This window comes from Dufourea novaeangliae, unplaced genomic scaffold (assembly GCF_001272555.1).
Source record: "Dufourea novaeangliae isolate 0120121106 unplaced genomic scaffold, ASM127255v1 scaffold72, whole genome shotgun sequence".
Taxonomy (NCBI): domain Eukaryota; kingdom Metazoa; phylum Arthropoda; class Insecta; order Hymenoptera; family Halictidae; genus Dufourea; species Dufourea novaeangliae.
The window spans coordinates 706,597-731,904 of record NW_015373947.1 but is presented as its reverse complement, the minus strand read 5'-3'; the positions used below and the strand labels follow the sequence as shown (position 1 = coordinate 731,904).

At 36.9% G+C, this 25,308-nt stretch overlaps 3 protein-coding genes across 3 annotated transcripts; 2 read left to right on the top strand and 1 right to left on the bottom strand.

Annotated features, from left to right (window-relative positions):
- Positions 1-5,126: 5,126 nt before the first annotated feature.
- Positions 5,127-10,001, top strand: LOC107186096 (calcium-binding protein P-like). The gene is given in 5 exon segments (XM_015573901.1): positions 5,127-5,153; positions 5,155-5,226; positions 6,181-6,547; positions 8,189-8,452; positions 9,826-10,001. Coding segments are annotated over 5 exon segments (906 nt in total).
- Positions 10,002-14,568: 4,567 nt separating this feature from the next.
- LOC107186095 lies at positions 14,569-16,354 on the top strand. Its single transcript, XM_015573900.1, has 3 exons — positions 14,569-14,646; positions 15,045-15,380; positions 16,064-16,354. The coding sequence occupies exons 1-3, from the start codon at positions 14,569-14,571 to the stop codon at positions 16,352-16,354; spliced, it is 705 nt and encodes a 234-aa protein (XP_015429386.1).
- Positions 16,355-20,974: 4,620 nt separating this feature from the next.
- On the bottom strand, positions 20,975-23,267 carry LOC107186103 (pupal cuticle protein-like). Its single transcript, XM_015573909.1, has 3 exons — positions 23,205-23,267; positions 22,248-22,513; positions 20,975-21,731 (listed from the first exon to the last, which is right to left on the bottom strand). Exons 1-3 carry the CDS (start codon positions 23,217-23,219, stop codon positions 21,506-21,508), a joined length of 507 nt encoding a protein of 168 aa, XP_015429395.1. The 5' UTR covers positions 23,220-23,267; the 3' UTR covers positions 20,975-21,505.
- Between the last annotated feature and the right edge of the window lie 2,041 nt (positions 23,268-25,308).

Below are 25,308 nucleotides of genomic sequence, written 5' to 3'. Positions count from 1 at the left end.
AAAAAAATTTGGCTTACAAATTGTAAGCCACCGACCAAAAGGTAGATTCGATAGACTATTTATGAAGCTACATCTATTCTGAATTTATCTGTTACAAATATACAAATTTAAGGCAAGATATAAAAACGAATAAAACAAGAACATATAAAAAGTAACATTAGTAAAATGTGCATTAACGATGCATTTAGAATAAATTGTCTTGTAGGTAAGTGAAAAAATATATACTTTTCCGTTTCATGTTTCATGACTGTCATGTTTATCCCTTAACCTTAAACTGAAGCATCGGATATTTTTATTCTCGTGAAATCATATAGATACACGTAATATGAATGGAATATATAACACTTCATTTGTGTTAATAATACTCAGAATTCATGCTTTATCGGTAACGTCGGGTATTGACATTAAAATAGTAACAGGGCTACGTAGCCCTATGAACGTGGGACAGAAAAAAGCATTGAATGATAGGTCTATTCTATACCTAGTCGGTGATTGTACATTGTATATTCTCTTACGATTTTTTCATGTTCCACCTGGTGGCGGAAATTGGAACTAATTCTAGAACTTTTAATGTGACGCCATCTGGTGTCGATTTCGGGAATTAATCGAAACTGCTCTAGAATTAGTTCCAATTTCTGCCACCAGGTGGCTACCATAATTTTAGCAAAATCACATTTTTGCTGTTTTCCCGCGCTTTTTCAAATTCAAATTTTGCGCTAAATTTAACTTTAAATTTATTTTTAACGCGATTTTAACTAAATTTAACTATCATTTATTTGTTAATAGAAAATATGGGATAGGGGTACTGGTAGGACTAATAAACAATGCATGTGTATCATTTAACTGTTTTCTAATTGAAAAATCGTAAGAAAATGTACAATTTACAATGGTATTTGTATAAATTTAATAACAATTGCCTTAAATACTACTTATACATAATACTACTTAATATAAATGCCACGTTTTCGCGTGGCCGCCACACGATTAGGTTGCTTCTATTTTTGTTTAAAAGAAACATAAATGATTATTAATCTATACGAATGATACTCTAGGTTAGAATAAAATGTGCGGGAAGGTTCAAGGAATACCAGTACACAAATATGTCAACTGCCTGCCACTTGCCCGTGCGGGCTCGGTTGCCCATCACTGCCCAAGATGAAAGGACGTAGGCAGTAGTTAGTTTCCGTAGAAACCTGTAAAAACAGACAACCACAGTTTGTACAAGATTGTACAATATTTACGCAAAAGAAAATATTAAAGAGGAAAATTGTACTGTTCAAAGAGGCAAATATGGTGATATAAACCTTTTTCTAATTGTTGTTATCTTGAAGGTCTTCTGAAGGTCATCGATGGTTTTCTAAATGGCACCATATATTTTAACTTCATAGTGTAGTAGCTGATGTCAAGCTGAGTTCAATTATGTGATGCATTATAACCTTCAAATGCCCTAATACCATGGACGATGAGAATCTTAGAAAGCTTTACAAGATTCCTGCGGTTTTGCTACCCTGACTTGGAGTTATGAAAACTGGAGGAAGGAAGTAAATATAGTCTCCTGTTGCGTAGATCTTTCTTTCAGTCGTAGGATGCAAAGAAAATAAATGCATATAATAATTTCTATTTGTTCTACTATACCAATGTATTCAGTGTCGATCATTTCATTGTCCAATCTCCATAAGTTCCTGTCTTTTACTTTCTTCCTCGTTCAATACTGTATCCATTTGATGATTATGATCGCGGTCTGGTTGAAAGGAGACTGACGAAATACGAGCACGGTGAACGTATTACACACTGTAAACCAGATTCTTCGGACGAAGCGATCTCGGAAGAACTTCGACGGCCTTCGATGAAGAATAGAACCTGGACCGACGAAGTTACGATATTCACGGTCAACTACTTCGTTCCGGGAGTCGCGGGGCATGACTCTGAAAAAATCATTACGACACGTTATTGTCATCGAAAGACCGGGTTCTATATGGTCCGAGTGAATGGGAATAATATTTCTGATGAACGAATGTATTTTAACTTGAGTTTGAATAGAATAAAAAATCCAACTGAAATAACTATAGTTTACTATACCTTAAGTAACTATACTTCACCCTTAACTTTTCTCTAAAAAAATAGAAAATTTGTATGAATATTTCTGTTGAACGAATGTATTTTAACGTGACTCTGAATAGAATGAAAAATCAAACTGGAGTAACTATAGTTCCCATTTAACGTTACTATACCTTAAATAACTATAGTTCAACTTTAACTTTTTTCTAAAAAAAAGTAGAAAATTTGTATGAATATTTCTGTTGAACGAATGTATTTTAACGTGACTCTGAATAGAATGAAAAATCAAACTGGAGTAACTATACTTCACATTTAACGTTACTATACCTTAAATAACTATAGTTCAACTTTAACTTTTTTCTAAAAAAAAAGTAGAAAATTTGTATGAATATTTCTGTTGAACGAATGTATTTTAACGTGACTCTGAATAGAATGAAAAATCAAACTGGAGTAACTATAGTTCACATTTAACATTACTATACCTTAAATAACTACACTTCACCTTCAACTTTGACTCGACGATAAACGGAGTCGTTTAAAAGGGAGAATATTATCATATATACGTCTCAGTGAAATTATATTATGGGTCATAATCGACCCAGTCGTCTGCTGTAATTGCCTCTAAACATGTCCAGAGTGCACTAAACGAACAGAATTTTATTGTAAGCCGATAAAATCACTGTTTCACCCAATCGACAAAGGGTATTAGCTTTCTAATACACCTCGTACGCAGTTACTAAATCATTTAACGAACTATTTTGTTGCGGATTGACCATTGTCGACGTCAATTGTGACACGTTATGGGCCCAGATATCCTGGCTGTTGCTCCATTCTACATGCAACACAGCCGCAAAACCATTGCTGGCAGTTCTTGCTTCATTTCCATAATCTCGTTGCACTGCGTCTTATCTTTTTGCGTGCAACAATGTTATCTAAACCCCAATTCTGAAATTTACAACTGATCAACTTCAAACAAAATTCACAATAATTCGAAAGTATAAATAAATTCTATTCATGAATAATATAATTAATAATAATTATGTTAATAATTCGAATGAATGATAATGATCAGTAATAATAATATTTAATTTGAATAATATCATCCACCGATCTATAGAAGTACTGCTTTTTTATCTTTTCATCTTTTTGTTTGCACGTTAAAATAATAGTTTGAAAGTCATTGATGAAAATAATTTCGTACTAGCATGGCCTGCGCAAACGAGGGACTGGACGTTAGGCAGTATAATATATTGCGGGCCGCGGAAAAATATTATGGGAATGCATTCGCAGTAGAGACTGTCCTTCGGCCTCGAGTTCTTCGCTCGTTCAGGGTTGCTAAGTCGTTCGACACTTCCATACGCCTTTGTTTAAACGACGAGAAACTCTGTACAGAAGGAAGAACTACATTAATAATTTATGACTGCCAAAAGATCGAAATTATTAAAAAAAAAATTGATTACTGTAAAAAAACAGTGTATGCAAATAAATTTCTTGTCAAAAATGTAAGATAGAATAAAATAGATTGTTCTATAAAAAATCCTCAAGGTACTCTTAGACGTTACAATAGGTATTATATTTTATTGAGTTTAATATTTATTTTGCAAGAAATCGAATAATGATATGTATGAATAATATATGTATAATAAATTTGATTTGTTATCAATTTATTAAGAACATATAGATTATTCATTGGTAGACTTAAAAACAATTAAGGAATTGAAAAAAATTAATATTGATGCCCTATTCTAACACAAGTTCCAGATGTAAATGGATTTGATAAGTTTGTAAAAATAAGAGATAACCTGACCAATGGTAAGTATAATAAGAAATGGATCACGAGACAGAAATTAGAATAAAGGTGTTTATTAAAAATTATAGATTATTCATTGGTACACTTAAAAACAATGTGGAAATTGAAAAAAATTAATATTGATGCCCTATTGTAATACAAGTTCTAGATACAAATGGATTTGACAAATTTGTAAAAATAAGAAACAACTTGACCAGTGTTGAGTATAAATATTAAATAGATCACGAGACAGAAATTGCAATAAATGTGTCTTCTCACTGTGATTAAAACCCTTTCCCATATGCAATTGTAGAGAAATGCGTCTCAGATGTAACTTCCTTTCGGCGTGATGTAACATTGCTTCTCACGTGTTGCACGAGTCACATGTGTGTAATTTCTCATATTAGTGACAGCCAGAAATATAATTGCGTCTGCTGGGTTACACTTTAATGAGAAGTGGAAAGGTGTTTTGAGTTCAAGAAACAATGATGATACCAACCCCCGGATAATTAAATAATATGTTTATTTCATGGGTTATGACATAAAACGAAACAGTGATTCCATTACTATAAAATAATTCATTAAGACCGTGATATGCTGACATTGTTAATACTTGCGGGAATTAACACGATCTCTATGACCTAAATGGTTCCACATGAAATTCCTTTCGAAAAAACCCTTTCAGCCATTACAATTCAATAACTAAAGAATGATAATTATTATTATGGAATTTGTTTATTACGGCTCTTTTCTGCCCGACTATCGAATAACAACTGAGTCGCTGTTTCCTAGCACAAACATCTATAACACAATCAAGAAAGACGAGTTTCTTGTTTTAAAATTTTTTCATTGATTACGCTGCACTTTCTTTATTCCCGAGCTGGTGCAATACTCGCGTAGATGTTCAAATAATTTAGAATTATTTTGTTCGAATTACAGTACGAACATTTATAATAGTAACAAAAATAGGAAATGAGAAATAATCTAGCATATATACCTCACCTACCCCGTGAAAAAACGATAAAAAATTATGCTTTCACGATCGATCACAGGGTCTCCGATATCCCATCCGAGCATCGCCTACGTGCATACTATATCCTTCCGGTCCAGGAGTGCAGGGACCTCGTTCAAATGCCAAGGTCCTGGGCGACAGAGGGGCCGAAAGGAGGGAGTATCCTTTTTCCTGGCCAGCTTCCCAGGCCGACGTGGGGCTAGCCGATCACCTCCTGGACCCCTCCAGGTCGTGGCCAACCCAACGGGCCCAAGTGGTAGGGGGCGGATGATCACCGCTATAAATGGTACCAACCGGCCGTTCTCCAGGAACACAAAACCGTCGGAACGGGGACTGGTCGCCACGAGGCTGGAGCGGAAACAAGCGAGTACTGTGCCCCCCCCCCTAGTCCAGCAGCGCTTCACGCCAGCCCGAGCAAACAGGGGGAAGAAAGGACCCACATTAGTCCTAGGACAGGAGAGAAAGGGACCCGTTTAGTGATCGCGTACTCCAGGGCGTCATGAGAGGCTTGGTGAGTACCTCGTCGCTGGACCCGTTCCGATCCGATCAGAATTCCCCCGGCGAACAAAGGAAAGTGAAAGGTTAGGGTAGACCGGGTCACTCGGCCGGGTCAGAGAAACGGCCCACGCGATTGATCGAACGAAATCACGGCGTAGCTTTAACGACGTCTTTAGATGATACATATTTGGATCGTTCAGCTTTGGATGATTGCTACCTACAGTTATACTTTATAGTGGTATCCGCTTCTTGTTGCCTGAAAGATTTGAAGATTTTTCTGTGTCAAGGGACGTGGGAAAGAAGTGACTTACGTGTTTATATTACGGGTTCATTTTATCGGCTTTGAAATTTGGGCAACGAAGGATTTGGACAAAATGTTATTGACTTCCATAAGTAGGAACCCGTGGTTATCAAATGATTCTGAGTAAAGTAAATTGAGAAAATATATAATTTATTTGATTGAAAAATTAATGATTTTTTAAGGGTTCAATGGTTACCTTTTTGTTTTTCTAGTCTCCCTTCGGGTAATGAAAACGGAATCATTTCATACGTGTAAGGATGATGCATGAGAAATGAAATAATGTTTTGGTCAAACCGTTACTCTAATCTTACCCATTCATGTCAAGTATGAATTAGGTATACAAGTCTCGTCTGGAAAATATTCCCCATCACTTAACGGGCCAGTTAGCGAATCCACTATTCGAAAAACTGGTGGTTATTTTCAGTCAATAACTAACTGTGGTGGCCACAAATTCATTTCCACACTTAGTCTATGTATGTGTTAAACGTTTAATTAATTACTAAACCCTAAACATGGATCTAGATAATTTTCTTGGCCGTGGCCGCGAGCTGCAGAGCTGGCTACATCAACCCATCTGGCTACCCCGAGCCCCAAATACATCCCCAGGCTGCGCCTCAGAGGTACGCACCACCGGCGCCGGTCGGACAAGACGGAAACGTGATCGATACACCGGAAGTCGCTCAAGCCAAGGCTGCTCACTTCGCCGAGTTCGCCAGGGCAGCCGCTAGGGCCGCCGAGGAGGCCAAGAACCAACCCCAACAACAGGCTGAATACCAACCCCAGGCGCCGTCGCAAGCTTATAGCTATCCCTCGGCGCAACCAACTGCAACGAACTACCTTCGACAACCGAGCTATCAGTCCCCCGCTCCTATCTACCAATCAGCTCCAGGTAATATTGTCCTTTCGACAACTTTTTGTGGTCCATTCTTCGGGTGTGTTGCGTTAGTTTCTGTGATTGCGAGATTCGTAGGTCATTCGTAGGACCTTCAAAGGACCTTCATAGGACCTCCAGAGAAACGGCATAGGTCCTTTACAGGACCTTTATATGACCTTCATTCATATTTCCTTCGTGGGTCCCTCATAGGTCCCTTAGATGGCCTAGGTAGGTCTTTCATATGTCCTTCATAAGTCCCTCATAGGGCCTTCGTAGGTTCCTCACATAGTCTTCATAGAACCTTCATAGGTCCTTCATATTTCCTTCATATTTCCTTCATAGGGCCTTCATAGATCCTTCGTAGATCCCTCACAGGTTCCTCGTAGGTACCTCGTAGGTCCTTCGTAGGTCCCTCATAGGTTCTTCATATGTCCTTCATACGTCCTCCCTAGGACCTTTATAAGTCCTTCATATTTCCGTTATAGGTCCCTCATAGATCCTTCATAGATCCTTCGTAGATCCCTCATAGGTTGCTCATAGGTACCTCGTAGGTCCTTCCTAGGTCCCTCATAGGTTCTTCATATGTCCTTCATACGTCCTCCCTAGGACCTTTATAGGTCCTTCATATTTCCTTCATAGGTCCCTCATAGATCCTTCATAGATCCTTCATAGATCCTTCGTAGATTCCTCATAGGTTCCTCATAGGTTCCTCGTAGGTCTTTCGTAGGTCCCTCATAGGTTCTTCATATGTCCTTCATACGTCCTCCCTAGGACCTTTATAGGTCCTTCATATTTCCTTTATAGGTCCCTCATAGATCCTTCATAGATCCTCCCGTAGATCCCTCATAGGTTGCTCATAGGTACCTCGTAGGTCCTTCCTAGGTCCCTCATAGGTTCTTCATATGTCCTTCATACGTCCTCCCTAGGACCTTTATAGGTCCTTCATATTTCCTTCATGGGTCCCTCATAGATCCTTCATAGATCCTTCATAGATCCTTCGTAGATCCCTCATAGGTTGCTCATAGGTACCTCGTAGGTCCTTCCTAGGTCCCTCATAGGTTCTTCATATGTCCTTCATATGTCCTTCATATGTCCTTCATATGTCCTTCATATGTCCTCCCTAGGACCTTCATAGGTCCTTTATATTTCCTTCATAGGTCCCTCATTGATATCTCCTAGAACCTTCATAGGTCTTCCATAGGTCCTTCCTCTTCGAAGTCTCGCAGGACACTGAAAATTTGTCTTTAGTCATCAGACAGGAAACTGAAATCTTAATAATGAACATAATATCGCTCTGGACCTAGTGGGTTCCCAGTGACTAGACAACTTCGGCACATACAATGGATACCCAGATCACATGACGCCTTAAAGACGCCTATTTTACGGCTATTTTAGGTCTAAGGCGCCTTTAAGCCGTCTTCAAGGCGTCACGTACTATCTGGGTAATGAATCTATTGTATTTTTATAGATTTTGTAATTTTCCAAATTTTGTACACACCACTTAGTAAACTACAAGCCTTCTAACTTCACGAAAAAAGAACTCGAGTTATTTGGTTCAATTAAAAACAAAATTGTTCTGTTGTAGAGAGGGTATAGAGACTTTTTTGACTGTAGATTAACTCTAAAAATTGTTTCAATGAAAAATTACAGCTCCAGCGCCGGCGTACAATCAACCAAGTCCGGTGTCCTATCAGCCCCAGTACAACAGCAATCCGAATTACATCGGTCAGCAGAGCTACGCGGCGGCGTCGAACGTGAAACCAACCCCGTTCGTTCCCGCGCCCCTCGCCGAGGATGGCACGGTGCTCGACACGCCGGAAGTGGCCGCTCTAAAGGCCGCCAGGCTGGCGGAACTCGCCGAGGCCGAAGCCAGGGCGTACAAGTACGCGCAAGAATACAAACCGGAAGTCCAAGGCCAAGGTACGTTCACGCCCCCTGAGATTATATCGTGAAAAATACCTGGACCAATCGTTGTACAGTTCAATGACTCCCGGTATTTTTCGTTGGTTATGAGGATTCGATTGTTTATATATGTTTCAATTAAATAGAATTTGTTATATTCTACTCGAAAACGTTAAATGAAAGATGTGGTTTTAATTCAGGTGGTATTTAAGATAGGTACATGTAAAAAATTGTTCTGCCTTGTTTTGTAGAAATTTTGTATGCTTTCAATGTATTTTATAAATAATTTTCAAGATAAACTTAATATCGTGATTATAATCGTTTCAATGAACATTTTCTATGATAATTGTAATTTCTTCTGGTATTAAGTAATTCTACTTAATTTTTCAATAAAAAATTACATTCTGGTTGATATTAAATTGTTTTAATAAGAAATTGAATTCTATTGAATATTAAATTTTTTGAGGAACTTAAAGTAATTCTATGATATTGAAATAGAAATGGAACAAAGCGTAAGGTCTTGTAGAAGTTGTAACATTTAAGCATTCCTCGAAGCACAGATATACATTTGTAACAGTCTAATGCGATGCAACAGTCGGACTGTTGCTCAACAACTTAATCGTTCGATTGTTCTGGTGGGAATCGCTTGCAGAGGCAGACTAATCGTTACGAATATAATCGTGAATTGGCTATTCTTCGTCACGAATATTAACCAGGGTCGTATAGGGTGGGTCACGAATCGCCTCGAACCGTTAACAAACTGTTAACAGTATTAAATAAATGAATATGAAATATACCTTTAAAAGAAAAATAATAAATAAAATATATTATTTAATTGAAGAAAACTTGTAAATAATTTAATTTTTAAAAATAACTAAAAATTGGTGGCATAAAGTTCCTTTCAATATTATTTAAAATTATATAGATGGGGTCAACTAATCGAATTTATATTATCTACTACATTGGTTACCTAACTTTTTCGATGGGAATGGTGTTTGTTTTATTACAAGAGGAAATGATGCTCAAGAACCGGTTTCTTTTGTTCCGTATTAAGTCGAGCACCACTCCCAAAAACAGCTTATGCATTTCGACACCTTCGTACGTCGGATTCAGACTGATTGAATTTCTTGGCTGGACGACATTTTAAATGAGATTTTAATTTACTCGACACATTTCCTAATTCACCTGCTCGCTCGAATAGACAGGTATTTCTGACTGACACGACCTTCTGCATACGGACGAAAATAGTATTCTTACCAATAAATATTTGTTATATATATTTTGCATTGTAAAATTAAACGTGTTACTATTATTGCCAATACTTTTGATATTATTACAATTATTATTCAAATATAATTATAGTAATAAGTTATTTCTTTTACTTGTTACAGCTTACGGTGAACCTCAAAGTGCTCCAGTTTCGTACAACGCCAGACAATACAATCCTGCCGCGGCACGAGTGTATCCTGGCCCAGGACAATCGTATCCCGCCCCACAGTCCGCTTACGGAAACGCTGCCTACCAATCGCAAAGCTATCAATCGCAACAATTAGGTGGCTCTTACTGATCCTGAAAATTCTACAAAATCTCGCTATCTGTACATAATCTAGGCCAATAAATTGTTCTTTTTTTTAAATATACAAACTACTTTTATTTTAACCTCATGATTCTCCCTATCCCATTTGAAAATCTTCAATAATAAAAAAGTTGACCGAAGTTAAGAATCAACTTGCTTTTGTAATTTCCTAAGGAACAAGAGTGAAGCAATTTTTTAAACATAATTCTTTCAAACGTTTAATAAGTGGATTATAGTAAATTAAAAATAAGTTAGATAAAAAATAATGTAAATATAAAATAACAAAATCAGATGAAAATTTAACCACAAAAAATATTTTGGTAAAAAAGAAACAATTCACATATCCGTTTCGAACAAACGAAAAAAAAAGTAGTTGTGAAAGTTGTTAAATAATATACGAAGAAAATTGTAATCTGCTCGATTTTTATTCTTTAAATAATTCTGGTTCCGTAGCATTGTAACACGGTTTTTTTTTTATCTGGCATATTTATCAACGGCAAGTAGGTCAATACGTAACAAACACGCAGTTCGAGAAGTCACTTGAATCTATATGCGCCACGCGAATAAATCGCGAACGCGTTTCGGTCGTACGAGACCACAGGTTAACCTACATTCGATTTCACTATACATTGCGGTTAGCGTAATCCAAGAATTAGAAAGAAATCCACCACTGGGATCGAAACAGCAGGGAATACGTACCTCTTCAGGGTCGTTTGCCACTGTCTTCTATCGATAACAAACAATCGATTATATCATTAAAAATTTTTGAACTGGGAATAAATAATACAGCAAAATTCAGAAAGGTAAAGATACATACACTGTATTTAGTATTATGATATTTTATCCGATGATACGATTTATTGCAACCTTTTTTGATGAATTGAAGGATTGCTTTTATGGAAGAAAGATACTAATGTATTTAGTACTACGATATGTTATCTGATGATATGACTTTCGTGCAATTTTTTCAGGAATTTAAAGTATTTCGTACATTTGTGAGAGAAAAGTACTAAAGTATTTAATATTAATACTACTAAAAATACCAAATTGTTTAATATTAATACTGTTGAAAATAGTAAAATATTTCGTATCATTACTACTAAAAAAACTAAAATATGTAACACTAAATTTAAAAATAGAATATAGACAAAAATGAATAGCTAGTCAATAAAACGATCGCATTATTTTTTACTAAACAAGTGATAAATCTTATTAGCGATTTACTACTGGAAAGTATAATTCAAGAAAAACAATAATTATAATAATAAGTATTAAGTAGTTTTACCAAAGGAAACGGTAACGAAAGTTGCGTAAATTGTGACTCAATCGAGATAAAAATCGAATTGGCAACAGGCAGAGGAGAGATCAGACGATCGCTCGATCGGATAAGAAACCACGACGTTTATCGTAAGGATTGTCTCGTGCTACTGTGGCTTCTATAGCCATTATTTCAACCAAAAGCAGGTCGTTTTATGAAAAAAAAGTAGACCACAAAAATAAAAAAAAATGTTACAAAACGAAGAGCGACGATTTAAGTTTCTTTCTTGCACCACCTCTGTTCGAAGTCGTTTTTTCTTCTTCTTCGATTTAACAATCGCCAGGTCTTACAAATAATCGTTATATTATCGATCAAAATTAGTTTTTAATTTTTTCGAAATTAAGGTCTCGGGGTTTTTATCTATTTTTTTTTTTTTTGTTTTAAGAAAGATTCAATCGAAACGGAATCACCTTTTAGCTACGGGCTGTCTTCAGACTGTAAATATTGCGACATAGGTCACTCAGCGTACGAAAGACGTGAGAAGAAACGAACTGGGGAACGGAGATTCGTTCCTCCTGAACGAACTCCAACATCGTGATTCGTCGTTTTTTTTTCGTGAACTAAAGGTTGAGAATTGTAACTTATTCGAACTGGCATTCCCGAGCCTGTGTGCACGTGAAAATATTATCAAAAGTGTCCCACCCTAGACATTCAATACAAAAAATTCATTATTCATAAAAGTAATACAAATAATAAATGTTTAATAATTCCGTATAACAATTTTAATTTAAAAATCATAATTTTTCCACTATTGACAAATTTCGAATATTATTGTCAAGAAGGTAACTTTGAAAAATATTTCTGGAATATAATTTTAATTTTTTTAAAAATACAAATAATAAATATTCATAAATAGTACTATTCTGTCTAAACATTTAAAATTAAGAATAAGAATTTTGTATATTTTCACTATGGCTAAATTCCTAATATTACTTTGTTATTGTGAGTTGGAAAAATATTTCTGGAATATATTATTTTAATTTTTTTTTTCTATGAATACAAAATTTCAAAACTTTGGTATGTTTGGAAAGGTTAAACGTTATGTTTCTCCGAAAGGGGTCAACCTGAACAATCAACCTTAATCCAATATCCTATAATCATATTCCATGCTACGCGGATTACATGTTAGAAGACCGAGTTTGCGTACAACTTTGCGCAACGGTTACTTTATAAGAGTCATCGACCCGATCGTGTCATGTTACGCTGTAAACAGGGAATCTGAATCTATACTAATTAACCAAGGTGGATCGGCAGGCTTGTTTCATCAATCTTCGATTTGTGTGACTAATTTGTGTATACTTATTAGGTGTTAGTATGTGCGTCTTAGGATTAAAATTCACATATTATTAAAGTGAAATCTTGACTATAGACTTAAATAAAAAATGATACTTAAAATCATTAGGTTATTCTTCTTTGAATATGTAAGTATTTAAATAAATCTTATTCTAAGGAATTGTGCATTCCTTTTAGATACAAACGAAGCCCCCCAACATTTAGTTTAATATTTCAATAGACACCAAAGGTATAAGGAGTGATATGTTTTTGAAAACATTAATTCCAAAGAATCATTTTGGAAAATAATTTAAATTCTTTATAACTATGCCAAATTTTGCATTTAAAAAAAGGATCATTGCATATGCGATAAGCTGATAAGAAAAATAGTAATCGTGTTTATAGAGAGAGAAAGTTAAATATGGATGAATTTCAAAGGTAAATCGAGTAGAGATTCACTGGTCCTGTGTATGAAAAAAAATGAATGTATATGTTTTTAGTTGATTAGAAAAAAAGTGATCGTGTTTATAGAGAGAGAAAGTTAAATATCGATGAATTTCGAAGGTAAATCGGGTAGTTATTCACTGTCCCTGTATCTGAAAAAAATGGATGATTGTATATGTTTTTAGTTAATTAGAAAAAAAGTGATCGTGTTTATAGAGAGAGAAAGTTAAATATCGATGAATTTCGAAGGTGAATCGGGCAGAGATTGACCAGTCCCGTATCTGGGACACCGTTTATAAGGGAACGAGAGCTCATCGTGGAAAGAGGACTGCCTTGGAGGGATCGATCGGAGGATCTATGATCCCGTCTAGTCGTCCGTGAATCAAGGCGTGTTTTGAAACCGCAGAAAAGTGCCGTCCACGTTGCACAGCTTCGTTTCTGCGGGCGAACAGGGGTGTGAGGTTGCACAGCCTGAAAGCTGACCTCGAAAAGTCGAGAAGTGGCATCAGGGACGTTTGAGGGCCATTTCTGGGTCGATAAAACATTTACTTCGATGAAATTAAATAAAAATAATTTGAGCATTTACAAATCAGCATACAATAAATGACTTTTCTATATGAAACACAGTGATCCAATTCTATACCACAAAGCCAATACGGGTCAATACTGACCCAGCCATCGGCACTAACAAACGTTAAATGTCAATGTAAATAAAACGGCAGAAAAAAATAAAATTTAAAGTCAATTTTAGTAATTAAATACATCCTGAAGAGAAAAATTTTAGGAAATATTATGATAAAAATTTTTGATAATTAATGTTTAAATTACGTATAGCGGGTACAGTAAATCCTCAATGACTGTTCAAAGGTTCCTCGGCACTGACAAGAAGAGGTTGCCACGTGTAACACTGACTTTGTAATAAGGTGTACCACAATGAGAGATGGAATTCTGAAATCAATGGTATTTGTTTCAGCCACATGTGGCTATTAGTTAATCAAATATTTATTATTCAGTGCCTAGGAGCCTTCGAACACTCATCGAGGATTTACTGTATAGAGTTCTGATATATTATTGTTGAAGTCTACGTGAATCTCTTAGTATAATTCCATGGTTGTAAGAACAATGTACGATTTCCTGGACAAAAGGGGGGAGAATGTTGGAGAATATACCGAATGGGATCACGGTTCGTGTCAGAAGTGAAACAATTAAGGTGTCGATTTCGTTTGAGGTGTGATCATCGTAACGTGGTTTCTCGGGGGGTGAGACCGCGACGCTATAAAAGCAAGATCGATCGATCGAACCTGATACACTCGTTACCAAGACGTCCGTTTCGTGGTCAGTGGTGTCCCGACAGCATGAGATTGTTCGTAAGTGGAACTCCGGATAATTCACGTGAAAATCGTCGACAATGAACTTCACTCCTTAATTATCACGTGTACAAAACTCAGTGATCTCAACTTCCGTCTTGCAACTGACCTAAAAAACAATCAGACATTAAAGAAAAATCCATCGAAACGATCAGGCATGATCGACTATTACTACAGACCTAGTTCTGGAGAGCCGAGCCAGAGTGTATTAAGTCACACTTTTCAAATTTTAGAGGTGAGAAAATCAAAGGTGCACAAACCTTGTAATTCTGAAGTTCTTTGAATTATTGAATGGACTTAAGACAAGTCTCCATATGTAGAAATGGTGAACATTGCATTAAGTCTCCTGTGTCATGGAATTTACACGTTTAAACTATTACATTAAAAACTACAGGACTTAGAACGAAATAATGTTTACCATCTGAAAGAGTGAAACATTTGATACGGAGAACATGTAAAATGTAATTATAAAAAAAAAATTGGACTTAATACACTCTGGGGTACAGATTTGAGGCTACCAGTTTCAAACACCTTCGAGCAAACAAATGAATAATGGTTACATTAAATATTTCGAGGAATTAATTATTCGAAATTTCTTTTTCTGAGATTTGATCATATTTCGCGATTTTTCAGACAGTCCTGGCTGCGTTTGTCGCGTCAGCCATTGCTGGAAGTTACGAGGACAGGGGATACTACCAGTATAGGGGCCCGCCAGCGCCACTATCGAGCGATGGCATGGTGATGGACACCCCGGAAGTGGCCCACGCGAGGGCTGCCCACCTGGCGATGCACGCAGAGGCAATGGCCAGATTGAGGAAGGCCCAGAACGACTACGAAATGTACGAGAACAACGACATGACGATGATGATGCCCAGGATGATGGAGGAGCCCATGACCCCCAAACGTCAGCGTCAAAGGACCTCCTTCGCGCCACTGGATCGCGATGGCCGAGTGATGGACACACCTGAAGTAAATAAAACAATTAGATCATTCATATCTTTCACTTACACATTTTTATATTATACAGGGTCAGTTAATAAGAACTACTATCTAAAATAACTCATTACTTATTGGATGTATCAAAAAGCTTTACATTACCTGGTTACCTATTGGTTGTATACAAGAAATTAAATATATAGCAGTTTAAGGGACGCATGGGATGGATAGAATTTAATTTTCTTATATGTTATGTTTTTTTAAGCGTTAAGGTGACCTTGAGTTTTTTGAAGGTCAGTGTATCATTTTTTTTTAATACCACCGTACTACAGATCGTTGAATTCGTCTTCTATTGGCAACAACGTGGTATTAAGAAAGATGCATTGACCTTGAAAGAACTGAAGATCACCATGGTATCTCAAAAAAAATTAGTCCACCTGGAGGTTTTCCAAGGTCAGTGTATTATTTTTTTAATACCATAATACTACAAGTCGTTGAATTCGTCTTTCTATTGGCAACAACGTGGTATTAAAAAAAAGATGCATTGACCTTGAAAGAACTCAAGGTCACCTTAATATTTCAGGAAACAATTTTAATCCATGTGTTCCTTAAATTGCTACGTAACTCATTAAAACGTTTTCTGATACAATCAATAGAAAACGAGTCATTTTAGATAGTAAACTTTATTGACTCACCCTGTATATCTTCGTCCCTAGGTGACAGAAGCGAAGAATGCCCATTTAGCCGCCCATGCCCGTGCAACGTCAAAAGCGTCCGAATTTTATGAATTCGACGTGTACGATGGTAGAAAGAATGTGATCTATTTGACGCCGTTGCGAGTCACTTATAAACACGCGCCGTCGATCGGTTACCGGGGTCCGTTCGCCCCACTGGGCCCTGATGGGCGCGTCGTCGACACGCCAGAAGTGGCGAGGGCGCGCGAGTCGCACATGAAGGCCCATGCACGCGCTCTCGGAATGTCCACGCACAATAATCTTTACTACTGAGGGGACTGAACGAAAGTTTTAAGAGCCCCAATGATCTTCAGGCGGAATGGGTATGTAGAGTACGAATCGAAATTGGTCTGGAGTGGTGATTCATTACAGTAAATCATCGATGAGTGTTCGAAAGCTTCTCGGCACTGACAAGGATAGGTCCCCAGGTGTAAAGCTGCGTCTATACTATATAACATAACAAGTTACAGAGCAAAGTTATAAAACTTGTCAAAAGAACAAAAAAAAAATATTATGTAACATTTTTCGTGATATCCATAAAGTGTGACGCCATTATTGACAATGAGATTAAACATGTTATATAAACTTGTTACGGACTTGTCCAAAAGGTGTAAAATTGTAACAAGTTATAAAAACGTGTATAGCAAAGTTTTATAACAATTGTTGCATAATACTCTTTTGTTATGTAGTGTGGACGCATCTTAACGCTGAGTGTTTAATGAGATTTAGCACAGTGATAGAGCTTGAAATTCTGAAGCCATTTCATTAGTTTATAAAATATTTAATGTGCATTGCCGAGGAGCCTTTGAACACTCATCGATGATTTACTGTACTAGGGTTTCAATTGATATCTTTTGGACATATTGCGGGTGAAGGATTAATAATCCATTTATCTGAACTTCATTGAATATATTATACTGTTGTAAGTATACTGTGGATGTTGATGCAACTTCACTTTTTAATTCCGGTAAAAATTGTTTATTGAATCGAGGGTTGTGTATTTCTTGTGACAACGAAAATGAGAAGTATACAGTTCGCGTTGTACCTGATTTTTTATGATTCACGGAATTACGGTCAGCTGAAAGTTAGATAAAACTCGGATGTCGAAATTGTGGAGCCAAGGTGTGTTTGTAAATAATTTTACTCAGTTGCTGATGTTGCAATCTGAATTGTATTGCCATAATATAATTCTAAATAGTTAAGGAACGTTAATGTAGATTATAAGTGACACATATATTGTCAATTCATTGACAAAATATAGGCAAAATCAGTTTATTTCTATAGCATATCATTATTCGACAGGAACACGAAGAAACGTTAGGAAATACTTGTTACCACCTATATGTATTCTTTATATGGTATTATCCTTTTGTGGTAGAATAAAATACGAATGTGGTTCTGTTGCTTTTGTTCTTTTTTCTCCTTCCTTTTCTCTGTTTATTAAACTTACAAGCCTACTCCTGTACCCATCTACCCATCTACCCATCTACCCATCTACTCATTGACTCGTCTACTCGTCTACTCGTCTACTCGTCTACTCATCTACTCATCTACTCATCTACTCATCTACTCATCTACTCATCTACTCATCTACTCATCTACTCATCTACTCATCTACTCATCTACTCATCTACTCATCTACTCATCTACTCATCTACTCATCTACTCATCTACTCATCTACTCATCTACTCATCTACTCATCTACTCATCTACTCATCTACTCATCTACTCATCTACTCATCTACTCATCTACTCATCTACTCATCTACTCATCTACTCATCTACTCATCTACTCATCTACTCATCTACTCATCTACTCATCTACTCGCCTACTCATCTACTCACACACCATTTACTTATATACACATCTACTCATCCATTCTTCCACTTATTTTCTCCTACACTAATTGATTTGTCCCTTTAGGTATCTACAATTTTATTAGTTCCTCTACTTGTCTATACATGTACCCACATTTATCATTACTCACCTATTCACCAGGTTACTTATTACCCCAGCAAAAATTGACAATTACTTCATCGAAAATATTCTCGCATAAATACTGTAGTGCAGCGTATAGAGTACTATTTCAGCCGTTACTAAATCCACATAGGCTCAACGTGCACTTATTCTGACATCCCACACCGTGCCATATTGCTCACGCTCGAATGTAGCTAAATAAGCGACCAGGTACAGTGGGCGGCGTCCAATGAGAAATCGAAAGGAAGAGGGACCTTGCGCAACGTGGATTCCACCCGATAAGAATGTCCTGAGACCAACCAGAATTCAGGGATCATGTTCACTATACAGGATGCATTAACGTTTCAACGTGGGCCTAACTACCATCCACTTAGCTATGATGACACCAGTCTCTGAAGGAATTATAAAGTCCCACTTGTCTTAGCAAAATGTAGGTAGTAAAAGCACCGAATACCCAAGTTGTTCAAAATCATCACAACAGTATCCCATGCTTGATACAGAAATCGCTACCAGGACCCATGAAATGATCCCCAGTCTGATCAGTTGAACAAGAAAGAATATTCTAGAAGAGGGACTATGAAGGCCCACCTGTCTTAGCAAAATCTAGGTAAGTATAAACTTTGGTACCCAAGTTTTTCAATATCATTGCATCAGTATCCCATATTTGATACAGATACTGATATCTAGACCCGTAAAATGATCCTTGGTCTGATCAGTTGAACAAAAAAGAGAATATTCTAGAAGAGGGACTATGAAGGCCCACCTGTCTTAGCAAAATCTAGGTAAGTATAAACTTTGGTACCCAAGTTTTTCAATATCATTGCATCAGTATCCCATATTTGATACAGATACTGATATCTAGACCCGTAAAATGATCCCTGGTCTGACCCCGTTGAACAAAAAAGAGGATATTCAAACGGTCCCTCGAGACCTGAACGTTCACTTTCCTGTCGGGACAAGCGCTAATTTCAATATCCACCGCGGTTAAACAGTCAATTACGGGCTGATCGGACCGCGATAAGAACCATAGAGAAACGGGCTCGCGATCCCGGTTCCCGATCGAGCAAATGATCCGTGAGTCGTGTCTGCTACCGGTGCGGGTCCACCCGGGTCGGAGAGCCTTGCACTTATCCAACGGCCAGACAACCGCGGATAGAACCGGTTCTGTCCGTGAGCTGGACAACGTAAACGCTGCAACGATATGCGCTAGACGGTAATTTGTGTTGCCAGCAAGGACGTGATTGACCGTGCCTGACGAGGAATGCGACGGTCCGAGGGTTCAAACGTTCATGACTGGACACGGGTGTCTAGTAATCGGAACTAACGTCTGTGCACGTCGTAATTTCAATTCTTATGGAAACTACTGCAGGGTACAACTGTCTTTTTTAACCAGTAAAACATTACAAAATCAAGAGAAACTAAAGGAATTGACCTTCAAATGACCTTGAAAGTAAAAGAGTGAGCAGATCTCCTGTATTTTGACAAATGAGTACTAAATCAAGAGAAAAAAAAAAATTGACCTTCGAATGACCTTGAAAGTAAAATAGTAAGCAAATCTCTTGTATTCTAACAAATTCGATAATATAAATTATTAAACTATTATTTAATAAATTATTTTTATTAATATTGAAGATATATAAAATGACTAAAGATGGTAAGAGAAGAATCCTCGAAGTTCTTTTTGTACCATTCAGCCTAAGTTTGGGGACCTTTTTCTATTCCTAGTTGTAGTAGAAATAATATAGACTTCGTAATTAGTGAAACACCTGTGTGGTATACAGTTATTTTGCTAACTGTGTACTAATTTTGACTGTGTTTCTATCGTTTCGTGGTAGTGCAGACTGAATGATGATTGATGAAAGAAGCTACTCTGGCGGATGAAGACTGTCCCCCCACTCCGACGCAGAATGACAAGAATGGGGGCGACCAATGGCGTTCGAGAAGGAATCAATTCTGTCGGGACGGTAATTCACGCGGTTTTCACGCCTATCAACACGTGTACGCGTGCACCTGGATTCCGTGGTTCAATCAGATTGGCTCTGACCACTTTAAACTCCCCGCTGTTTTCACTACCGTGTTTTCCGAGGCGAACACGTATCGATCTGATCCGTGTCACGGGCATGTTACTCCAACACACATGATATAACTGACTGATTGTAGAATCGATTAGAGCAGTTGTGCTCAGATCCCAACAATTGTGCTCACATCTCATCGACCATATCATTTAATAAATAATTAAAATATATTCCCATTTAAAAATTATCACTTGGAAATAGGTTAGGTACTTACGTAACTACCATTTCTCGCATTCTTTTATTAAAAGATTTTCGTTGACTTTTAACTAGTAATTTATAAATTGTACACAGTCGAAGGAAATGATAACACTGAATATCCTCCAGGAATAAGGTATAAAGGTTGTATTCCCCACGTACACGTGCACTTTCTTTGACTATTCGACGCGAAAGCGTTAAGGAGATCACCTTGAGAAAAGGAATGTGATAACATGACTGTTATAGAGGGCTGTATCTTAATCTGCATCTCTAACGGTACAATGCTCCGTTATCCCATTTGCATATCACATGCGAACGCGACACGTTCCCATTTCACTTTCGACAGTTATGACAAATCGTCAACAGCATACTATGACTATTCAATTGAAAAAAAGAAGAAATTTCTTTACAAAGTAAAAAAGCGTTTTTACAATTTTCATACGAAATAAAAAATCATGCTTGCATTTGACAGTTCGATTTTGTTGATATTTCGATGAAATTTAATGTTTTTATCAATATACCAACCAGTCACAAGCCATGGGTGTAGCTAGGGGGGCAGAAGGAAAAATGTGTCACCAGTAAAATCTTCCCCAGAGGGACAAAAGTGGCCTTTGCCATACCCGAGAGGGGAAAAATTTGGGTTTTGCTCACTCCCCTAGAGGAGAAAAATAATATAAAATTTTACTTGAGATAAATTTTATGCCCCTAACTAATAACCTGGCTACGCCCATGTCGCAACCTGTTCACAAGAGGTCTGACAAAACAGGCAAGGATGTGCTTCGAGATGGCAAGAAACATAGGAACTGACATCGTTTTCGCAAACAGATCCGTATATTTTTCTACAGTAGGCAACGCGGTACCGTTCGAGTCGACAAAGAGGTAGCTGAAACGCGATTCGAGATCGTAAGAAGCAGTCGCGCGGTGATAGGAAATAGTATGAGGTATAGTAAAATTCATTATAACAAGAAATAACGAGGAAAATCTGAAATGAAAATGAAAATATTCATTTTCTGATTTTTAAGAGTAGAAAAGAGAGAGCAAAATCTTTAAGTCGATTTTTCGATAGACTTGGTGCTCAGAGGTAGATCGAATACGATGCCTGTAGAGGATCTATCGATCCTCTAGATGCGTCGATGGTGGAAGAATGATGTGCGATTTTCTTGGAAGATCAGTATCTAGTATTGATTCCAATTGTTTTGCTGACCCCATTGATTGGATGGATTGTACCCGCCTGCGGGGTTCCATGAGGGATTATGGGGTGCTTGGGCCGCTGGGCCAGCCGGACCCACTGGGCCTCGTTGGGCTTCGGCGTTGAAGAGGGAGAAATGGACAGCCTTGGCCTGCTGCACCTCCGCCGTGTCCACAACGCGACCGTCAGGTCCCAAGGGTGCTGGCGGGCCGCTGAAAAATTAGGAAAATTCATTAATTAAACAAAATTAGTTACAGTAAATCCTCGATGAGTGTTCAGACGTCATCCACACCACTGGGCGCTTGACTGGTTCCACGGGGGATTCCCCCAGTGGTGGGGATGACGTCTGAACACACAGCACCGAGGAGCCTTCGAACACTCATCGAGGATTTACTGTATAATGTAAAATGACGGATAAGTTCGATAAATTTGCTGAAGTTTGTTTTATGTTTAGTGTCGGCAATTTATCATTAGAAAAAAATTATTATGAAATTGTACATGGTAAATAGATATTAAAAATATAAAAAATGTCGATAGTCTAATAATATAATATAAATAATATAAATCCTCAATTCGAAGTCATTTATCAGTTCTATATAGGTATATTGTAAATAAAATTATTTATAAATAAATATAGAAACTCGTGAATGACTTTCAATTTGTTGGATTTAAAGTAATACGGTTGTCTACGTGGAGAAATTCTTCAGGAATGAGACAATGTTTAAAACCTGTAATGGGCGTAGTTTCCAGGTGCGTAGGAACCAGCAGGGCCGGGATATGGTCCGGCGGGGCCCACTTTCGGTGCTCTAGCATTTGCGTCAGCTAGGGCAGCCAGATGAGCAGCCTTCAATTGCGCCACTTCCGGTGTGTCGACAACTCTCCCGTCTGGTCCTAGTGGCGCTGGTGCTGCGTGGCCGCCATAGCCTCCGGGATGACCACCGCCATACCATTGTGGCGCGCAGAAGACTACGTTCAAAATGACTGAAAAAAGTACCTGCACAATAAGCAAAGATTAATAAAGCGGATAGTAAACATTTATTGCTGCGCTACCTCTATTCTCATCAAATGAAATTGAATGAATATAAAAGTCTATTAAGTGTAATAAAAAAAGTAAGTCTGTTAAATAAAAAAAAATTGTCTCTAAAAATTTGTTTACTCAAAATTTATTTCTTCACCTATTACCAACAAGTCATCACATAAATAATGTAATTTTCTGTTTTAGATTAAATAAGCTAATAATTTGTCAATACAGATTTGACAAATAATCGTCAAAAGCAACGAAATAATAGTCTTGTTAAGTTTCAAATCAAATTTGTAAGTAATATCAGTTACAACCCAGATAGCACATTGAAGACGCCCATTTATGGTTACTTTAAGCTGTCTGTGTGCTATCTGGAAAGATAACCTGGAATTTTTACCACTACGAAAATTAAAAATACAATTATTCTTACAAAACAAATCTTGCAAATACAATATAAAATATTTAAAATAAATTTTGATAATACAATATACACTATTTAAAACAAATCTTGTACATACAATATAAAATATTTAAAACAAATCTTGAAAATACAATATAAAATATTTTTAACAAACATCAAATTATTCTAACGAAAAGAATTATTCTGTCAGTGAAGATTGTTGAGTAAGCCTGTGAGTGTGATATAAAGAAAAAATGTACTCACGAGGTAGTGCATCATCTTGTCCAACCTCAGGGTACGTCGATCCAGCGACTACTGATAGAGGTTTAGATTCGCAATATGGCTTCCACGATCGTGGATCGTCCAATTTATAGGGGTACGGGACCGTTGGCTGTCGCCCCACCCCATTGCAAGCCGGCCAGAGCAAACGGGGTATAACCACACCCAAGAAAATCTGCTCTCCTTAAGGCTGCCCTGCCCCGTAACATTTACCAGGCATTAACAATGTGACACCGTGTCCCGTAACCTCGTCAGGAATAAAACTCACCTCCCAGCAGAGCTATGCGACACGCGGACGTACGTCATCGCGGATGCAATTCCGACGTCCTCGGTATTTATCGGGGCTAGAGTTCTCGAATGGGTGGGATTACTATGAATGTTCAATGAAAGTGCTTGGTTAACTATTTTCGGGATGACTGGTATCCCCTTCCTGGTTCAGTGAATTTATTCTAAATGGAAATGCTCTGGAACATTAAGAGAATAATTTTACATTAATTGATAGAGTAGTCAAATAATTTTTTTAACAATTAATATATGTTAGTTTATTTTATAGAACATTAAACATAATTTTGTAACATATAGATCATTGGAGAATAGATCCTCAAACTATTTCCGAATGAAGTACAGTAAATCCTCGATGAGTGTCAGAAGGTTTCTCGTCACTGACAAGGAGATCTACAGGTCTAACGTTGGCTTTCTAATTTGATTTGGGACAGTGATAGAGCTTGGAATTTTGAAGCCAATGATATTTTTTTTAGCCACATGTAGCTATTAGTTTATGAAATATTTAATGCTCAGTGCCGAGGAGTCTTCGAACACTCGTACCACAATTTTTGTAATATTAAAAGACGAATTATGATAAGAAAGTTTGAAGAATAAAGTTAATTTAATAATACTTACTATTTATTGTGAATTATATTAATAATTATATGTATTGCAAATGTCTTCTATAGTGAAGTTTTATAAAGTAAAAAATTACTTTGTATTTCACTATATGTATATTGTAGGAATGCAGTACAATCGAGTCATTTTAATTATTGTTACTGGTTGAATTAATTAGAAATAAAGTTACAAGTTATGTGGAAATAAAGTATAGAAATGTATTTAGTTAAACAATATTTAGATTAAAGTGGACTAAAGTCAGGTATCGATTTATATTCACTAAATATTAAGCAAAAGTGATGACTAACATGGAGATTTCAATGCCTGCACAGGAAGGGGTCCTTAGTTATTTGATTTATTACTACTAGATTGCCAAGAGTTGTAAAAGAAATTTATGCTTATTTATAATATGTCAATATTATCATTTATAAAATGAATATTTCCACACCTACCATATTTTCCCAACACAAAAATAAGGTACACAATAAATTAATTCACTCTACAGCAATATGTCACTTTTCTTAAAAATGATTTTTAGAATCTCTGAATATATAATGTGAAATTTATTGGGTGAAAAACTTTCCTAAAAATCCTATTACAATCAAAAACCCTGTAATATTCATATTTGTAATAAAGATGAAATGTTTCAAGAAATGTCTCCGATCAAATATACATTCTAACTGCAATCGAGGAAGTAGTGACATCGACCTTGATACAGTGCAATAATGCTGAATAGTGTTGCTCAATCGAGCGATAAATCGGTGATATGCTAACGTAAGGAAGCAGGTGATAAAGCAAAATACTATTCAAGTCTTTAAACCACATTTTTAAACTGTCTGAAATTACCACAATTCAACTGTAGAACAATTGGAACAAAATAATAAAGATGAAATTATTTTAATTGAAGTTATTTAGATTTTTACAATAATTTATTGCCACATAAATTACATTAATAGCTCAGATATAATAATACAAATGTCGAACGTTCCAGCGTTATTTTCACCGACAGCACTGCCAAGAATAATTTCATTCAGGCCGAAGTGAATTTCCTCGAATACCACGCGAGCTATTCAAGCATGGGCGTAGCCAGAGGGGCATCCCCCCTCAGAGGAAAAAAATAACCTGTCATACCCTAGTGGGGAAAAATTGAATTTATGAAATTTACCAGAATAATATTGTATAAATAATATTATGAATCTTACTAGAA

Bases quoted from the DNA above. Each gene is read 5' to 3' on its own strand.
- LOC107186095 (XM_015573900.1), top strand. From the start codon at position 14,569: ATGATCGACTATTACTACAGACCTAGTTCTGGAGAGCCGAGCCAGAGT. The intron at 14,647-15,044 runs GTGAGAAAATCA...GCGATTTTTCAG, and splicing joins ACACTTTTCAAATTTTAGAG to ACAGTCCTGGCTGCGTTTGT. The intron at 15,381-16,063 runs GTAAATAAAACA...CTTCGTCCCTAG, and splicing joins GAGTGATGGACACACCTGAA to GTGACAGAAGCGAAGAATGC.
- LOC107186103 (XM_015573909.1), bottom strand. The intron at 21,732-22,247 runs GTTTTAAACATT...CTAATTTTTCAG, and splicing joins GGAAACTACGCCCATTACAG to CGGCCCGCCAGCACCCTTGG.